This window comes from Oncorhynchus mykiss, chromosome 20, assembly GCF_013265735.2.
Source record: "Oncorhynchus mykiss isolate Arlee chromosome 20, USDA_OmykA_1.1, whole genome shotgun sequence".
Taxonomy (NCBI): Eukaryota; Metazoa; Chordata; class Actinopteri; order Salmoniformes; family Salmonidae; genus Oncorhynchus; species Oncorhynchus mykiss.
Window position 1 is genome coordinate 23,350,700 of NC_048584.1, and position 17,284 is coordinate 23,367,983.

Sequence of the window (17,284 nt, forward strand, 5' to 3'; positions counted from 1 at the left end):
ATCTATACCAAACAATGACTGAATCATGAAACAGTATTTTATTATCAGAAGAATTGTGTGAAATGCATGTTAATGTAGAGGACTTATGATTTGATAGACCATGATCTGAAAATGTCTGTTTTTAATCTGGCACTAGCATACGGGTCTTACAGTCCTATCTCTCCCAAACCCCAGGGTGATCTGGGTAGTCTATTTCCTCTTAGCCGCTGCAGGCAGGTGACTGTTTGGTGATGACCACAGAGGTGGTGGAGGCCACAGTTATCTCAGCCACTGGAGACGGGTTAAGGTCACTCTCTGGCCCTTTGCCTTGCTCCTCCCTCCATCTCTCCTTTTATAATTGATTTATTTGTTGTGGAGTTACCATGAAGAGCTTGTGTTGGACCAGAGTTTGACATCAGCATTCATTGTGCACACCAAGGCCAGATTTCCTAGACTAAAAATCACTTCAAAAGGGTTCTCTGGGTTTTAATCTTGGGACATTTGACTGTCCCTTAGGGTGTGGTTAGGATTCAAACTGGATGAAGGGGCCTCTTCATAATGTCTCTCAGTACCTGGCGTCTTCCTTGGCCTTAGCCAGAGTGATGCAGTGCTAGTGCAGTCTGCGTCAGCCTCTCGTCCTGCACCTCCCTTCTCAGCTCCAGGCTGTACACTGGTGAGTCCCCTCTGGGTCCAGCTCAGTGTCCGCAGGACAGGAATTCTTCCCTGCTCCTTCAGCTCCTCCTGCTCCATTGCTCTTAAACAGGCTCGGGTTAGGATACACAGCAGGAGTGAGATTGGGATGAGCACACCATAGAAAAATGTTATAATTAGAAGATACATCTGTATGAAATGGTATTTCTGAGGCTGAATTCCAAATCACCCTCGCCCCTACATTTGGCATTCACCATTTGCACATGTGTCCCAAAGCTGAGGGAGTGAAAATTGAGGGTGTAGGAGCAAATTAGACATGTCAGCAAGGCTGCAGGCTCCAGAGCGACGTGGTATCCCAACAAGCATAGTGATAGGTTTGAAGTTTGCGCAATTTCATACAGAAGAATGGAGGTATGCCTAATTTATATGCCACGTGCATTTAATTAAAAAAGATATACACACAACAAATGGAATGCCGCCCAAATTAAATGTTTAACTGTTAGATGTTTATCTTGTAAAATGACGGGGAATTTGAATTTCATGTTATTATTTGAATGTGGAACAAATTGCATAACTCAAGGCATGAGTCCTGAAGTTGATGTGTTTATTGATTTTCCCCCCCACTGACAGTTTCATCAACACATGACGAGGGCCCTCGGAGCGAGTTGCTATGGGTGAAGGGGTGGTTGGGGATGAACCGTGATTTTCAGAGGTCATCAAATTAGTTGTGTAATATACAGTGCCTTGCGAAAGTATTCGGCCCCCTTGAACTTTGTGACCTTTTGCCACATTTCAGGCTTCAAACAAAAGATATAAAACTGTATTTTTTTGTGAAAAATCAACAAGTGGGACACAATCATGAAGTGGAACGACATTTATTGGATATTTCAAACTTTTAACAAATCAAAAACTGAAAAATTGGGCGTGCAAAATTATTCAGACCCCTTAAGTTAATACTTTGTAGAGCCACCTTTTGCTGCGATTACATCTGTACGTCGCTTGGGGTATGTCTCTATCAGTTTTGCACATCGAGAGACTGACATTTTTTCCCATTCCTCCTTGCAAAACAGCTCGAGCTCAGTGAGGTTGGATGGAGAGCATTTGTGAACAGCAGTTTTCAGTTCTTTCCACAGATTCTCGATTGGATTCAGGTCTGGACTTTGACTTGGCCATTCTAACACCTGGATATGTTTATTTTTGAACCATTCCATTGTAGATTTTGTTTTATGTTTTGGATGATTGTCTTGTTGGAAGACAAATCTCCGTCCCAGTCTCAGGTTTTTTGCAGACTCCATCAGGTTTTCTTCCAGAATGGTCCTGTATTTGGCTCCATCCATCTTCCCATCAATTTTAACCATCTTCCCTGTCCCTGCTGAAGAAAAGCAGGCCCAAACCATGATGCTGCCACCACCATGTTTGACAGTGGGGATGATGTGTTCAGGGTGTTGCTTTTACACCAAACGTAACGTTTTGCATTGTTGCCAAAAAGTTCAATTTTGGTTTCATCTGACCAGAGCACCTTCTTCCACATGTTTGGTGTGTCTCCCAGGTGGCTTGTGGCAAACTTTAAACAACACTTTTTATGGATATCTTTAAGAAATGGCTTTCTTCTTGCCACTCTTCCATAAAGGCCAGATTTGTGCAATATACGACTGATTGTTGTCCTATGGACAGAGTCTCCCACCTCAGCTGTAGATCTCTGCAGTTCATCCAGAGTGATCATGGGCCTCTTGGCTGCATCTCTGATCAGTCTTCTCCTTGTATGAGCTGAAAGTTTAGAGGGACGGCCAAGTCTTGGTAGATTTGCAGTGGTCTGATACTCCTTCCATTTCAATATTATCGCTTGCACAGTGCTCCTTGGGATGTTTAAAGCTTGGGAAATGTTTTTGTATCCAAATCCGGCTTTAAACTTCTTCACAACAGTATCTCGGACCTGCCTGGTGTGTTCCTTGTTCTTCATGATGCTCTCTGCGCTTTTAACGGACCTGAGACTATCACAGTGCAGGTGCATTTATACGGAGACTTGATTACACACAGGTGGATTGTATTTATCATCATTAGTCATTTAGGTCAACATTGGATCATTCAGAGATCTGCACTGAAAGTAAAGGGGCTGAATAATTTTGCACGGCAACTTTTTCAGTTTTTGATTTGTTAAAAAAGTTTGAAATATCCAATAAATGTCGTTCCACTTCATGATTGTGTCCCACTTGTTGTTGATTCTTCACAAAAAAATACAGTTTTATATCTTTATGTTTGAAGCCTGAAATGTTGCAAAATGTTGGGTTTATGTACTGAAATTATGTCAGAGCATTTGTGTTTGGATTATTTTATTGAATGCGTACTAAAATAATAAAATTTGTAGAAATATAAAACAAATATGGAGGCTGAACATGAACATGCTGTGTCAAATTGATGAAATGTTAAGATTGAAAAAAAAAAAAAAACTAACAGCGCTTGGTTTTACATAATGAGTTAGTCAATGTTTTGGGGGTGAAAAGCAACCTAGTGTCTATTCAGATAAGAGCAGGCCAACACTGTTTAGAGAGGTATTCAGTGTATCTGTTTGTGCTGGTCCAGCTGAGTTGAGAAACCAATGTAAACTTCAGTCTTCTGAGATGATGTTCAAGTTTGCAAGGTGTCTCATAGTGGGTCTGCCATGTGGACAGTTCCAAGGCTGCTCTATCTCCCCCATATGAACCACAAGCTTCTTCATCTCACTGGTGCTCAGAGCAGTACCGATCATCACCTTATGTGGGAGACAGAGTACATAGCATCATTGGACCAGGGCACAAATTAAAATTGTGTCATTGGAAAACTAGCGCAAAAGTATGTTTAAAATACCAAACAAACTTTTACACTTTCAATCACTGCATAACATACATTATAACTGGTGTATTTGTACTAATAATTCTTATTTAGTGGTTAAATCATAGAGCTCATTAAATCACAAGTCAATCACATTAATACATCACAAAAACATATACAGTTGAAGTCGGAAGTTTACATATACTTCGGTTGGAGTCATTAAAACTTGTTTTTCAACCACTCCACCAATTTCTTGTTAACAAACTATAGTTTTGGCAAGTCGGGTAGGACATCTACTTTGTGCATGACACAACTCATTTTTTCCAACAATTGTTTACAGACAGATTATTTCACTATAATTCACTGTATCACAATTCCAGTGTGTCAGAAGTTTACACTAAGTTGACTGTGCCTTTAAACAGCTTGGAAAATCCCATAAAATGATGTCATGGCTTTAGAAGCTACTGATAGGCTAATTGACATAATTTGAGTCAATTGGAGGTGTACCTGTAGATGTATTTCAAGGCCTACCTTCAAACTCACTGCCTCTTTGCTTGACATCATGGGAAAATCAAAAAAGAAATCAGCCAAGACCTCAGAAAAACAATTGTAGACCTCCACAAGTCTGGTTCCTCCTTGGGAGCAATTTCCAAATGCCTGAAGGTACCACGTTCATCTGTACAAACAATAGTACGCAAGTATAAACACCATGGGACCATGCAGCCATCATACCGCTCAGGAATTAGACGCGTTCTGTCTCCTACAGATGAATGTTCTTTGGTGCAAAAAGCGCAAATCAATCCCAGAACAACAGCAAAGGACCTTGTGAAGATGCTGGAGGAAACAGGTACAAAATTATCTTTATCCACATAACCTGAAAGGCCGCTCAGCAAGGAAGAAGCCACTGCTCCAAACCGCCATTAAAAAGCCTGACTACGGTTTGCAACTGCACGTGGAGACAAAGACTGTACTTTTTGGAGAAATGTCCTCTGGTCTGATGAAACAAAAATAGGACTGTTTGGCCATAATGACCATTGTTATGTTTGGAGGAAAAAGGGGAGGCTTGCAAGCTGAAGAGCACCATCCCAACCGGGAAGCACAGGGGTGGCAGCATCATGTTGTGGGGGTGCTTTGCTGCAGGAGGGACTGGTGCACGTCACAAAATAGATGGGAGGGAGGACAATTTGGTGGATATATTGAAGCAACATCTCAAGACATCAGTCAGGAAGTTAAATCTTGGTCGCAAATGGGTCTTCCAAATGGACAATGACCCCAAGCATACTTCCAAAGGTGTGGCAAAATGGCTTAAGGACAACAAAGTCAAGGTATTGGAGTGGCCATCACAAAGCCCTGACCTCAATCCCATAGAAAATTTGTGGGCAGAACTGAAAAAGCGTGTGCGAGCAAGGCTTACAAACCTGACAAACCTTACACCAGCTCTGTCAGGAGGAATGGGCCAAAATTCACCCAACTCATTGTGGGAAGCTTGTGGAAGGCTACCCGAAACATTGGACCCAAGTTAAACAATTTAAAGGCAATGCTACCAAATACTAATTGAGTGCATGTAAACTTCTGACCCACTGGCAATGTGATGAAAGAAATAAAAGCTGAAATTAATTATTCTCTCTACTATTATTCTGACATTTCAAATTCTTAAAATAAAGTGGTGATCCTAACTGACTTAAGACAGAGAATCTTTACTAGGATTAAATGTCAGGAATTGTGAAAAACAGTGTTAAATGTATTTGGCTAAGGTGTATGTAAACATCCGACTTCAACTGTAACAGACACTTACCGACTTCCTGCAGGCCCTGGAGGCGAACATCTGCCTGACACGAGACGGCCGACACATGACCCCTGGGCTGTCACTCAACATAAAGATGAGCTCCTCGATGTCCCCCGGACCAAATGTCCAGTTCTTACTGGTTGGCAGGGACACCAGCTTCACCCGCTCCATCACCTGGGCTGGAACACAGAGCACAATGGAATTCAGAATCAGAAAACAGACAGGCGCCATACCCATGCATGCTAGTTTGAAATCTACCTTTTGGAGAGTGTTATTGTAATTTCTTATGGCTAGGTATATTTTACCCCACTAAATATAGGAGTGAGTGAGCGTGTTGTTTTACATTTTTCTTACCCTCCTCATCTATGAGAAAATCAAAACCATTCTTTCTGAAGATCTCAAGGTTCTCCACGAGAACGTTCTCGCTGACTGCTGTGAGGTGGAGATTCTGTGGACTGAGAACACCATAAAAACAAATAAGTTTAACACAAAAGGAGTTAAGTTAGCTATATAAAGTGGTGGTGAATGTCAGTGATTCCTTACACAATGAGTCTCTGTCCTTGCAGTGCAGTGTGTTGTTGAAGCATTTCAAAGTTGTACTTCTCGTCGGTGGCATGCTGGTCTATCATGAAGATGTCAGAGTTGAGCTTAGTTATGATGAAGCCCAGGTTAAACTGCCCGATTATCTCCATGTCCTTAAAACTGTCTTTGCTATGGGGATTACAGATGGGAACATTTCAACAGATTTAAGTATAATAACTCGATAATAATCATATTGATATGTTATGTCGACCCTGACGAAGGCAACGTGCACCGAAAAATTGGTTCAGAAATGCAATAGAAAAAAATACGATTAAATTGTGCCACTTTCTTATATGGAGATAAAAGGTCAAATATAGTGGTCAGGAAAAACATATTGTCCTTACAATTAACCAACAATAACCAAAAATATCAGTTAAATTCCCACCATATCTCTTTCTTCAGCTCATCCTCAGCACTCTGATTCTCTCCAGGGCTGATTTTGGCTCTGAAGCGTCTGTAGCGCAGCCTGTCTTCAGCCTTCTCTCTACGCTGTTCCTGAAGCCTTCTCACCCTCCCAAACAGCTCCTGTACAGAGAACTGCAGTGGCACTGTCCTCTTCTGTACACAGACTGGTGCGTCCACATTAGACCCAGAGGATCCTTCAGAACCGGCTGAATGTGTGGTCTTGTACTCTAAGGAGAACTGACCATCCTCTAGTTTGGCCTTCTTGGCGTTGGGACTGAAGCTCATTTCCTCAGACATCTCTGAAAGTGGTTCAATCGGCCGGTCAAAGTGCTTAGCAACTGTGCGTTCCTCGTTGAAAGGTTCATTGAGTGCCTCGCTTTTTATAATGGGTTCGTCATCTACTGTGATGTCTGGTGAGTTGAACTCTGACCCTATAGTAGCATAGAGACTCTCTGGGGTGGCTGTGGGGGAGCTGTGCTCCGACAGGACGCTCTCTCTGCCAGAGTCTACGTCGCTCTCCGTCGTCCTTCCATACCTGAACCCCTCCAGCACAGACCTCCTCACAGGGGAACATTTCACTGCACCTCGACTGGTTTTCAAAGGAGATTGTAAACTTGGCCCGTGTGTGTTCTGACTCTTGTCAGAGCCTCCGAAGAAAGACTGCAGTTTCTTCTGGGTTGGACCAGTGTTAGCAGCTTTAGCAGTGCTCGACTTGGACCCACTGCCTGGGCTGTTGTGCATGGAGAAAGCAGCCTTCAATCCAGCCAAGTTGAGAGAAGACTGGGGGCTTGGTATAACAGATTCTGAATCATCTCCAGCTTCAGGAGCCGTCTCAGATGATGGAACCTGGCATCCTTCCATATCCGATGGAGGCTCTGCTGGTCTGTAGGTATCTTGTAAAGTGTGTTTACTGGTGGTGGAGAAGGACATGTGGTTGAGGCTGATCTTGTTGACCCCAGTCTCGTACATGGCGATGAGAGAGCTCTTCATGATGGCTAGCAGGAGTTTCTCCTCCTGGAGGAAGATCTGACGCTTGTCTGGCGTGACGTTCACATCCACACACTCTGAGGCAACAGTGATGTTCAATGCAACAAACGGATACTGATGTCTGTTAAAGGTGTGATACACTTCATTCACAACCTTGGAGACCTTAGAAGGATCACACGGGCGGTTGTTGATGTAAAAGAACTGTCTGTCTGTGGCACTTCTCCCGACACCATGATCCCCTCGCGACACAAAACCGGAGATTGCGAAGAGGTCTTTGGGTAGGTCTGCATTACTCAGTCCATAATCCTCCTTGATGTTGTCTGTTGGCGAGAGCTGCTGGAATAGAAGCAGACTCTGCAACTGTTTGGGGCCAAATATGGCTCCAATGTTGTCTCTCATGCTCTGCCTGCCGCTGGTGCAGAGGACCGGGGTGCGTTTGCCCTGTCCCGTCTGGTTGGTGCAGGTGATACGAACCCCTGTTGAGACGATGCAGTAGGACTGGAGGATGTGAATCATCTTGGTGTATTCCTGCACACATACAACGTGGGAGCATAATACTTTATACATTCCCTAAACCAGTTCTGAAGAAAATACAAACAGTAGAATAAAACCAGTCAAAGTAGTGTTGACATTCCTTTTAAAGGAGTGCTGTTATTTTAGTCAATTGTGTTGTGTTGTGGTTGAGTAATGTACTGTCCAACCACAGCATGACACACCACTCAGTGTAGATCCAAACGAATATGACTGACTAGTGACTAATAACCTCCAGTATTTATGCTGCAGTAGTTTATGTGTCAGGGGGCTAGGGTCAGTCTGTTATATCTGGAGTTTTTCTCCTGTCTTATCCGGTGTGTCCTGTGTGAATTTAAGTATGCTCTCTCTTATTCTCTCTCTCGCTTTCTCTCTCTCGGAGGACCTGAGCCCTAGGACCATGCCTCAGGACTACCTGGCATGATGACTCCTTGCTGTCCCCAGTCCACCTGGCTGTGCTGCTGCTCCAGTTTCAACTGTTGTGCCTGTGGCTATGGAACCCTAACCTGTTCACCGGATGTGTTACCTGTCCCAGACCTGTTTTCAACTCTCTAGAGACATCAGGAGCAGTAGAGATACTCTGAATGATCAGCTATGAAAAGCCAACTGACATTTACTCCTGAGGTGCTGACCTATTGCACCCTCGACAACCACTGTGATTATTATTATTTGACCCTGCTGGTCATCTATGAACATTTGAACATCTTGGCCATGTTCTGTTATAATGTCCACCCGGCACAGCCAGAAGAGGACTGGCCACCCCTCATAGCTTGGTTCCTCTCTAGGTTTCTTTCTAGGTTCTGGCTTTTCTAGGGAGTTTTTCCTAGCCACCATGCTTCTACAGCTGCATTGCTTGCTGTTTGGGGTTTTAGGCTGGGTTTCTGTACAGCACTTTGAGATATCAGCTGATGTAAGAAGGGCTTTATAAATAAATTGGATAATAACTGACCTTTTTAATGTTACGTTGGAACTCCTTGTGTCGGACAGGCAGGGTGTAGAAGAGCTGCGACAGGCTGACCGTGGTGCCCTGCTGCCTGGGGTGGGGCAACTGTTGGGTCAGGTGACCGTTGTGGTCAAACACCAGCTTGGTGCCCACCTGTGCAGCCTCATGACAGGTCACAACACTGAGGTCACTGGGGAGAGAAGAGAGGAGGTCAGCTGATAATACTGCAGAGGAGAGTAGGGAACTTGTATCTGACTCTTAGAGTAAGTACAACTACGTTATACTCTCCATCCATCCAGGATATATATAGAGATAGAACACAGCTTTACCTGAGGGCACAAAGAGAGCTGAGGGCTTCCCCTCGGAAGCCAAATGTTTCCACGTGGATAAGGTCAGAGAAATCCTTCAGCTTCGATGTGTGGTGCTTCAAGGCTGTGGTCAGGAGGATAAAATCAAGGGCCTGAGTACAGTGTCCTATAAAAACAGTATACTACAGTATGCAATATACAAACATTCAATTGGCAGATAAATGGTGTTACTCACTTAGTCCTTCAAAATTAGCCTCTTCCACTCCTTTGCCGTTGTCAGACACTTCCACAAGCTCTGTTCCGCTGTCCTTCAATTTAATGTCTACAGATATGAGGTGGAAACAACTCTCCATAATTTGGATTTGTGCAACAACAACGCATTTCCAAAACAGAAACCATACTACATCCACAGTCGATTTACAGTACAGTATTTGCAATAGAGGTCGACCGATTAATCGGAAATTAGGGCCGATTTTAAGTTTTCATAACAATCGGAAATCTGTATTTTTGGGAGTCGATTTGCCGATTTTTAAATGTATTTTTACACCTTTATTTAACCAGGCAAGTCAGTTAAGAACACTTTCTTATTTTCAATGACGGCCTAGGAACGGTGGGTTAACTTAACTGCCTTGTTAAGGGGCAGAACGACAGATTTTCACCTTGTCAGCTCGGGGGATCCAATCGTGCAACCTTACAGTTAACTCGTCCAACGCAATAACGACCTGCCTCTCTCGTTGCACTCCACAAGGAGACTGCCTGTTACGCGAATGCAGTAAGCCAAGGTAAGTTGCTAGCTAGCATTAAACTTATCTCATAAAAAACAATCAATCATAATCACTAGTTAACTACACATGGTTGATGATATTACTAGATATTATCTAGCGTGTCCTGCATTGCCTATAATCTGACTGAGCATACAAATATCTAAGTATCTGACTGAGCGGTGGTAGGCAGAAGCAGGCACGTAAACATTCATTCAAACAGCACTTTTGTGCGTTTTGCCAGCAGCTCTTCGTTGTGCGTCAAGCATTGCGCTGTTTATGACTTCAAGCCTATCAACTCCCGAGATGAGGCTGGTGTTACCGAAGTGAAATGGCTAGCTAGTTAGCGCGCGCTAATTGTTGTTGTGTTGCTGGTTCGAGCCCAGGGAGAAGCGAGGAGAGGGACGGAAGCTATACTGTTTCACTGGCAATACTAAAGTGCCTATAAGAACATCCAATAGTCAAAGGTTAATGAAATACAAATGGTAGAGGGAAATAGTCCTATAATAACTACAACCTAAAACGTCTTACCTGGGAATATTGAAGACTCATGTTAAAAGGAACCACCAGCTTTCATATGTTCTCATGTTCTGAGCAAGGAACTTCAGCTTTCTTACATAGCACATATTACACTTTCACTTTCTTCTCCAACACTTTGTTTTTGCATTATTTAAACCAAATTGAACATGTTTCATTGTTTACTTGAGGCTAAATTGATTTTATTGATGTATTATATTAAGTTAAAGTAAGTGTTCATTCAGTATTGTTGCGATTGTCATTATTACAAATAAATAAATAAAAATCGGCCGATCAATCGGTATCGGCTTTTTTGGTCATCCAATAATCTGCGTTGAAAAATCATAGTCGGTCGACCTCTAATTTGCAAAGCACTTACCAACATTGGTGGCCCCTGCATCAATACTGTTTTCAACCAGTTCCTTGACAGCTGTAGCCAGGGTCAACACAACTTGTCCAGAGCAGATCTGATGCACAGAGTGCCTGTCAATGGCCTTGATTATTCCAGCTGGTTCAGAGCTGTTATGAAATATAATCATCATGACACAAATGGCTTTGGTACATGTATGCAGGTGTTTTCATTCTACACAATTATGGTTCCTTGCAGTTGAGTGTAACATCAATGAACAAGGAAACATGTAGATGGGTACTCTTCTCACCTTGCATCCGTCATCTCGACTGTTTGAAGAAAACACCCTAGCTGGTGCACTGTCTGTCGTATAAGGTCTATATTCTGTTTGTTGATTCTGTTTTCTCTGGTAGCACCATTTCATCAAATCAAATTCCGGCTACAACTAGATGGCTAGCGTCTGACAAACCAGCTAGCTAGCTGTCATACATGTTGTCAGCAAGTAAGAATACTAACGTTCAGTTCACAGAATTCAGTTATCGCAACAACAAAAATCAGTAAACCGTGATTTAGAAGGAAGTGGCTGCAATGAAAACAAAGGTAGACCTCTTCCTCCTCATGTTGACATCCATCTATCCGCGCGCTTGTTTTGGATTAATCACCATAGATTCTGCGCAGAGAACACGAGCAGAGCTCTTGCTCTTCCTCCTCCTCTTCTTCGTCGGGGTTGGTTAAGCGGATCGCATCCAACTTTAATGTGCATACATTGCCACCTACTGTACTGGAGTGTGGGGCCAGTCACGGCCTGTCTATTTCACTCCTCTTACATTAGTCCTGTAAGAGGAGTGAAATAGACACCACTCCCCCCCACTACACCACCCTCTCTAGACCGCTGCGCCACTCGGGAGGCCCCGCAAATAGATTTTAACAAACAATTAGTCCCCCCAAAAATGCGGCCCTCCGTTGAATTTCAAAATCCCGCTGTGGTGCTCGAGCCAAAAAGTTTGCCCACCCCTGCGCTAGTGCCTACATTATATTCAATACTCTTAGACAGTTTGTGTGCCTGTGTTATGACGTTCTCTTACTATTAGTTGTTGGTGCGCAATGCGCATGAACAGTTATCTCGGTTTCGCAGGGTCCAAGCAGGGTCATGGCTAGAAAGGATTTAAATGTTGTCAAATCAACGTCAAAAGTTGTTTGACAAAAGCAGTAACCTTTTGAACTATTGAACATGTCAGTACTTGTAGTTTTCTTTTGAGGCCATCTCTAAAATGTGTATTTTTTTCTAATTAATAGTATTTTAAATACATGTATGTCACCAATAAAGATCATCCTTGCCAGGATCAGGGACGAAATGAGATGCTGCAGGGAATGTCTGACTTGTAGCGCAATAATAAAACGAACAAAATCGCGGCAATGGATTACATGAATGGATAGGGTTACTGTTTAAAAGTGATACAATCTCATCAATATATAATGATACAAATGAAGTCAGACTTGATTCATAATTTCTCCTCAAAGTGGACGTGAATTGATTAAACTGAACGTAATGTTCAGCTCAGGTTGTTTTAAGACCCCCCCCCCCTCTCTTTCCTGTGTGTGTTGTTCGAAATGGATGACATTTGACGGTATGGGACTCTTCTGGCGAGCTTTTGTAAATATTATTTGATAATAACGTCTACCTAAAGTAGTTACCGTTCATGCGAAATGGAAAATATTAAAGCCTAAGTATTCTTACAGTTGGACATGGATTTATGCCAGTTAAATGGCCGACGTCAATATGTTTAGCTCTCTGAACGGGCTCAGAGAGGAAAGTTCGAGTAAGCAGCAGCATGATCAACCCCTTGATTCGCCGAAATCTAACCACAACGACCAGACATGAGGGGAGTGTGTTTAATTTGACCAACAGTGAAGATGAGACACCCGAAATTGATTCTACAAATATGGCTGTGCTAACTAGCCTCAATCTAACTAGCTAGCCAGAATTGAGAATGTATGTATGTATGTAATGGTACTGTGGGCAGAGTCATCCTGCTGCCAGCCAGCCTAACCACTGAATGTACCTGCAATAGGGTCCAGTTGCGACGTCATCTCTCAGAGCAGTCATTCCTATGCTGCCATCTACTGAAATGTCATCTTTCAATGCATTTCATCTTTCAGAAAAAGTGGGATATCGAAAGAGTGGGCGTTTCGAAAGGAACCATATAAGGAGAAGTGGGGATTTCGAAAGGAGTCTTAACACTAGACGCGCTGGAATTCCATAAATACTAGAACCGCCATGACTTGATATTTTCTATTATTATTTCAAATATTTAATAAAATACATTGTAAAATCAATGCTTTTTATAAGAAGGTAGCTAACATTTACGAAAAACGTAAAGTTACATACATGGCAACGGGTAGGTAAAGTTCAAACACAAAGCTCACAGTGAGTGAATATACATTTTTCTTGGCTACAACTGAAATTCCTTACTGTCATCTCTGCAGACCATGACTAAAGTCCGATAACACAAAGGACATCTTGAGTGGCGCTTTTTGAAAACCCCACTTCTCCTGATATGGTTCCTTTCGAAACCCCCACTTTTCCTGAGAGATGCACTGCATTGAGTGATTACATATCAGTAGGCGGTAGCATAGAGACCCTGAGGGATGACTGCTCTGAGAGACGATATCGGAGCTGGACCCCTTTCCCTACCTGGTCCGGTTTCCCAAAAGCTAATGCCGCGTTCAAAACAACTGGGACATTTTTGACTCCAGTGCGTTCAAAACAACTGGGAACCCAGGAGAAAAAATGAGCTCCGACTGGGAAAAATGTATTTCAAAAGTCATCCAACTCGGTCCTCTTTCTAGAGAACCGACCTGAAGATCGTCATAATTTTACGTCGTATTATTCAGAGATCCCAGTTGTTGTGAACGCGGCATGAATTCGTCGTTAACACCTTCGTAAGAACATCGTTACATCTCCGAGTTGTTTTCCAAAACCAATGCATTTGAAAACGCCTGTAGTCTTACGCCTGCCTCAGACCACTTGTAGAACAGCTAAGGGCATCGTCCGATTATTTTTTTGCACACTTGCGTCACTTTATACACAGAAGAGATCCGCTAAACATGGTTTATCCGTCTTTCTGTGTCCACTGATAGCGTCAGAACAAAGTTTGTAAATTGCTTCCAGTGTGTCAGAATACGCTCTTGACAACTTTTGTCTCCAAAATATTGGCCGCTTCGTGGGCGTAGGTGTGAAACTAATCAAGTTAGTAAAAAAATAAGTTACGAACAAAATAGCACAATTGATTACGGGCATGTAAAACGTCATCCATCCTCTTCGGCGCCATCATCTAGATATGTTAGTGCCACTGAATTCATTTAAAATATTGATGGGAGACTGTTACGGAGAATTGTAAATGCTTTTTATAGGCTGAACCATGTTGTTGTATTTTTAAATTCTGTAATGTATTGATTGTTGCTGCCGCGTCGGTCAGGTCTCACTTGAAAAAGAGACTCTGGGTCTCAATTGGCTTTTCCTGGTTCAATAAAAAAACTAACTTGCCTATATAAAGGTAAAATATATATATTTATACAGTTGAAGTCGGAAGTTTACATATACTTAGGTTGGAGTCATTAAAACTCGTTTTTCAAACACTCCACAAATTTCTTGTTAACAAACTATAGTTTTGGCAAGTCGGTTAGGACATCTACTTCGTGCATGACAGAGGAATTTTTCCCTCAATTGTTTACAGACAGATTATTTGACTTATAATTCACTGTATCACAATTCCAGTGGGTCAGAAGTTGTTTACTGTGCCTTTAAACAGCTTACAGACGATAGGCAATTAAGGTCACAGTTATGAAAACGTAGGACACTAAAGAGGCCTTTCTACTGACTCTGAAAAACACCAAAAGAAAGATGTCCAGGGTCCCTGCTAATCTGTGAACGTGCCTTATGCATGCTGCAAGGAGGCATGAGGAGTGCTGATTTGGCCAGGGCAATAAATTGCAATGTCCTTACTGTAAGACGCCTAAGACAGCGCTACAGGGAGACAGGATGGACAGCTGATCGTCCCCGCAGTGGCAGACCATGAGTAACAACACCTGCACAGGATTGATACATCCAAACATTTCACCTGTGGGACAGGTACAGGATGGCAACAACAACTGCCCGAATTACATCAGGAATGCACAATCCCCCCATCAGTGCTCAGACTGTCCGCAATAGGCTGAGATAGGCTGGACTGAGGGCTTGTAGGCCTGTTGTAAGGCAGGTCCTCACCAGACATCACCAGCAACAATGTCGCCTATGGGCACAAACTCACCGTCGCTGGATCAGACAGGACTGGCAAAAAGTGATTTTTTGTCTCACCAGGGGTGATGGTAGGATTCACGTTTATCGTCAAAGGAATGAGCGTTACACCGAGGCCTGTACACTGGAGCGGGATCGATTTGGAAGTGTAGGGTCCGTCATGGTCTGGGGCGGTGTGTCACAGCATCATCGGACTGAGCTTGTTGTCGTTGCCTGCAATCTCAACGCTGTGTGTTACAGGGAAGACATCCTCCTCCCTCATGTGGTACCCTTCCTGCAGGCTCATCCTGACATGACCCCCAGCATGACAATGCCACCAGCCATACTGCTCGTTCTGTGCGTGATTTCCTGCAAGACAGGAATGTCAGTGTTCTGCCATGGCCAGCGAAGAGCCCGGATCTCAATCCCATTGAGAACATCTGGGACCTGTTAGATCGGAGGGTGAGGGCTAGGGCCATTCCCCCCAGAAATGTCCGGGAACTTGCAGGTGCCTTGGTGGAAGAGTGGGGTACATCTCACAGCAAGAACTGGCAAATCTGGTGCAGTCCATGAGGAAGAGATGCACTGCAGTACTTAATGCAGCTGGTGGCCACACCAGATACTGACTGTTACTTTTGATTTTGACCCCCCCCTTTTTTTCAGGGACACATTATTACATTTCTGTTAGTCACGTGTCTATGGAACTTGTTCAGTTTACGTCTCAGTTGTTGAATCTTATGTTCATACAAATATTTACACATGTTAAGTTTGCTGAAAATAAACGCAGTTGACAGTGAGAGGATGTTTCTTTTTTTGCTGAGTTTGAAATATACAGTGGGGCAAAAAAGTATTTAGTCAGCCACCAATTGTGCAAGTTCTCCCACTTAAAAAGATGAGACAGGCCTGTAATTTTCATCATAGGTACACTTCAACTATGACAGACAAAATGAGAAAAAAAGCCATAAAATCACATTGTGGGATTTTTAATGAATTTATTTGCAAATTATGGAGGAAAATAAGTATTTGGTCAATAACAAAAGTTTATCTCAATACTTTGTTATATACCCTTTGTTGGCAATGACAGAGGTCAAACGTTTTCTGTAAGTCTTCACAAGGTTTTCACACACTGTTGCTGGTATTTTGGCCCATTCCTCCATGCAGATCTTCTCTAGAGCAGTGATGTTTTGGGGCTGTTGCTGGGCAACACGGACTTTCAACTCCCTCCAAAGAGTTTCTATGGGGTTGAGATCTGGAGACTGGCTAGGCCACTCCAGGACCTTGAAATGCTTCTTACGAAGCCACTCCTTCGTTGCCCGGGCGGTGTGTTTGGGATCATTGTCATGCTGAAAGACCCAGCCACGTTTCATCTTCAATGCCCTTGCTGATGGAAGGAGGTTTTCACTCAAAATCTCACAATACATGGCCCCATTCATTCTTTCCTTTACACGGATCAGTCTTCCTGGTCCCTTTGCAGAAAAACAGCCCCAAAACATGATGTTTCCACCCCCATGCTTCACAGTAGGTATGGTGTTCTTTGGATGCAACTCAGCATTCTTTGTCCTCCAAACACGATGAGTTGAGTTTTTACCAAAAAGTTATATTTTGGTTTCATCTGGCCATATGACATTCTCCCAATCTTCTTCTGGATCATCCAAATGCTCTCTAGCAAACTTCAGACGGGCCTGGACATGTACTGGCTTAAGCAGGGGGACACGTCTGGCACTGCAGGATTTGAGTCTCTGGTGGCGTAGTGTGTTACTGATGGTAGGCTTTGTTACTTTGGTCCCAGCTCTCTGCAGGTCATTCACTAGGTCCCTCCGTGTGGTTCTGGGATTTTTGCTCACCGTTCTTGTGATAATTTTGACCCCACGGGGTGAGATCTTGCGTGGAGCCCCAGATCGAGGGAGATTATCAGTGGTCTTGTATGTCTTCCATTTCCTAATATTTGCTCCCACAGTTGATTTCTTCAAACCAATCTGCTTACCTATTGCGGATTCAGTCTTCCCAGCCTGGTGCAGGTCTACAGTTTTGTTTCTGGTGTCCTTTGACAGCTCTTTGGTCTTGGCCATAGTGGAGTTTGGAGTGTGACTGTTTGAGGTTGTGGATAGGTGTCTTTTATACTGATAACAAGTTCAAACAGGTGCCATTAATACAGGTAACGAGTGGAGGACAGAGGAGCCTCTTAAAGAAGAAGTTACAGGTCTGTGAGAGCCAGAAAACTTGCTTGTTTGTAGGTGACCAAATTCTTATTTTCCATCATTTGCAAATAAATTCATTAAAAATCCTACAATGTGATTTTCTGGCTTTTATTTCCTCATTTTGTCTGTCATAGTTGAAGTGTACCTATGATGAAAATTACAGGCCTCTCTCATCTTTTTAAGTGGGAGAACTTGCACAATTGG

At 43.1% G+C, this 17,284-nt stretch overlaps 1 protein-coding gene across 2 annotated transcripts; it reads right to left on the minus strand.

Annotated features, from left to right (window-relative positions):
• Positions 1 to 2,884: 2,884 nt before the first annotated feature.
• On the minus strand, positions 2,885 to 12,809 carry pms2 (PMS1 homolog 2, mismatch repair system component). 2 transcript variants are annotated; one of them, XM_021576174.2, is made up of 10 exons: positions 12,670 to 12,809; positions 10,637 to 10,776; positions 9,216 to 9,302; positions 9,002 to 9,104; positions 8,679 to 8,862; positions 6,192 to 7,726; positions 5,768 to 5,935; positions 5,579 to 5,679; positions 5,234 to 5,403; positions 2,885 to 3,379 (listed from the first exon to the last, which is right to left on the minus strand). In XM_021576174.2, exons 1-10 carry the CDS (start codon positions 12,711 to 12,713, stop codon positions 3,236 to 3,238), a joined length of 2,676 nt encoding a protein of 891 aa, XP_021431849.1. In that variant the 5' UTR covers positions 12,714 to 12,809; the 3' UTR covers positions 2,885 to 3,235. The 2 variants fall into 2 exon arrangements, with proteins under 2 accessions (XP_021431849.1, XP_021431850.1); XM_021576175.2 differs by lacking the exon at positions 12,670 to 12,809 and adding an exon at positions 10,917 to 11,855.
• Positions 12,810 to 17,284: the final 4,475 nt, after the last annotated feature.